This window comes from Puma concolor, chromosome A2 (genome assembly GCF_028749965.1).
Source record: "Puma concolor isolate L17-30 chromosome A2, mPumCon1.1.hap2, whole genome shotgun sequence".
Lineage (NCBI taxonomy): Eukaryota > Metazoa > Chordata > Mammalia > Carnivora > Felidae > Puma > Puma concolor.
Window position 1 is genome coordinate 12075025 of NC_141668.1, and position 1912 is coordinate 12076936.

Consider the following 1912-nt stretch of genomic DNA (forward strand, 5'->3'; position numbering starts at 1 on the left):
AATATGACAAATCAAAACAGTAAATGTTTTTCTTCTTATTACCCTCAGGCCATATGAATGGAGACTGAGAGAGTGTGGGAAGTTCTATTACAACAGTGCTTAACTCCACTGAACATGCTGCTGTGACATAAAAATATACCCACAACCCACACCCCAACCCAACCTCCAGCCTCCTACCCAGCATCACCAGTACATGTGTCAGCATCTCCTTCCTGGTTGCCAGGGCAATGCAGGTGATGCCTGCCATATCTGAATTAAGTGGGAGAAAACACAGGCAAAGCTCTTTTCTCTAGCTAATGCTCAGGATTCATCAAGTTGCCAGTTTTGACGTTAATCCAGATAACTGCCCTAGTAGTTTCTGCCAGGCCCCCTTCACCTCCTTATTCCTTACACTATAAATCATAGGGTTCAACATGGGTGTCAAAAAGGCATAGAAGAGAGAGGTCAACTTCTCCTGAAGAATAGAGGGGCTGGAGCGGGGCTGGATGTAAGTGAAAATGGCCATGCCATAGCACAAGACCACCACTGTGAGGTGAGATGCACAGGTGTGGAAGGCTTTCTTTCTTCCCTCTCTGGACTGGATCTTCAGGATGGTGGAGATGATCTGGATGTAGGACAAGAGGACCAGGCAGAAGGGTGTCATCAGCAAGACAATGCTAGAAACCATGATCGCTATCTCATTGGAGGAGGTGTCCACACAGGCCAGTCTGACCACAGCTAGGAGTTCACAGGATATGTGATCAATATACTTGTTTGTGCACATGGGCAGCTGAAAGGTGATGATGGTCTGCATGAGAGAGTTGAGAGAACCACTGACCCAGGATGTGATGGCCAACCTAGTACAGAGCCCTCCATGCATGATGACCGAGTATCGCAGGGGGTCGCACACAGCCACATAGCGGTCGTAGGCCATCACTGCCAGTAGAACAAACTCAATCCCACCCAAGCCCAAGGAGAAAAATAACTGGGCTGCACAGCTCACAAATGGGATTGCTTTATATTCTATTAGAAGATGCACCAACATCTGGGGGATGATGCTTGTGGCATAAGAGACATCAACAAGGGAGAGGTTGGTGAGAAAGAAGTACATGGGAGTGTGGAGTCGGCTGTCCAGTCTGATCAGAAGAACAATGAAAAAGTTCCCCAGCACTGTCACCATGTATGTGATCAAGAAGAGGACAAAGAGGGAGACCCGTGTGTCCCAGTCACTGGACAGGCCAAGGAGTATGAACTCTCTCACATAAGTCTGGTTACCCGTTCCCATTTAAAAATGTGAAGATTGTTAATCTGCAAAGAGAGTCAGAAACAAGAGAAGTGGTTGAATCAAAGAATTATAAAAATAACTTTTTATGAGTTCATTTTATATACAATTGGCTAGCCTTAATCAGATGTTTGAGACCATTTGTGGGCCAAGATGATAGGCTTTATTCCAACATATATCTATTCTGTACCAGAGGCAGCCCAACACCTTAAAAGGACATGAGGCGGTCTCAGGAAGACCCAGTTAAATACTGGAGATAATGCACTGCAATTTTAGGAGCTCACATCTTTGCCAACTTACCTCAGATTGAGAGTTAGGGGAGTTTGGTAGGTGATAGTAGTAGGTAAAATGATAATGAAAAAAAAATCTGGTTGAAAACTTACAAACACTACCTTAAATATGTCAACTAGGCTCATCATGATAAAATGGATAAATCTATTACAAGAGGCAGGAACTCACTCTTTGGGAAGAAGCAGGGACTGTGGAAAGATCTAGAACTAGAGAAACCAGGTTTGTAATATGGTTTTATTTAGCAGCTTTGTTATTGTGGCTTAGGAACAAAATTTTATGTACAAAAAAGGATAATATTATGCAACCCTCAAGTACTTTCAAGCTGAAATGTAGGTAACTTTGGAGAAAGTACTTTATGGA

The 1912-nt window shown here is 43.6% G+C and overlaps 1 protein-coding gene across 1 annotated transcript; it reads right to left on the reverse strand.

Moving 5' to 3' along the window:
* Positions 1-205: 205 nt before the first annotated feature.
* On the reverse strand, positions 206-1352 carry LOC112866655 (olfactory receptor-like protein OLF3). The gene has a single exon (XM_025929617.2). It carries the CDS (start codon positions 1262-1264, stop codon positions 311-313), a length of 954 nt encoding a protein of 317 aa, XP_025785402.2. The 5' UTR covers positions 1265-1352; the 3' UTR covers positions 206-310.
* Between the last annotated feature and the right edge of the window lie 560 nt (positions 1353-1912).

Bases quoted from the DNA above. Each gene is read 5' to 3' on its own strand.
- LOC112866655 (XM_025929617.2), bottom strand. From the start codon at position 1,264: ATGGGAACGGGTAACCAGACTTATGTGAGAGAGTTCATACTCCTTGGC.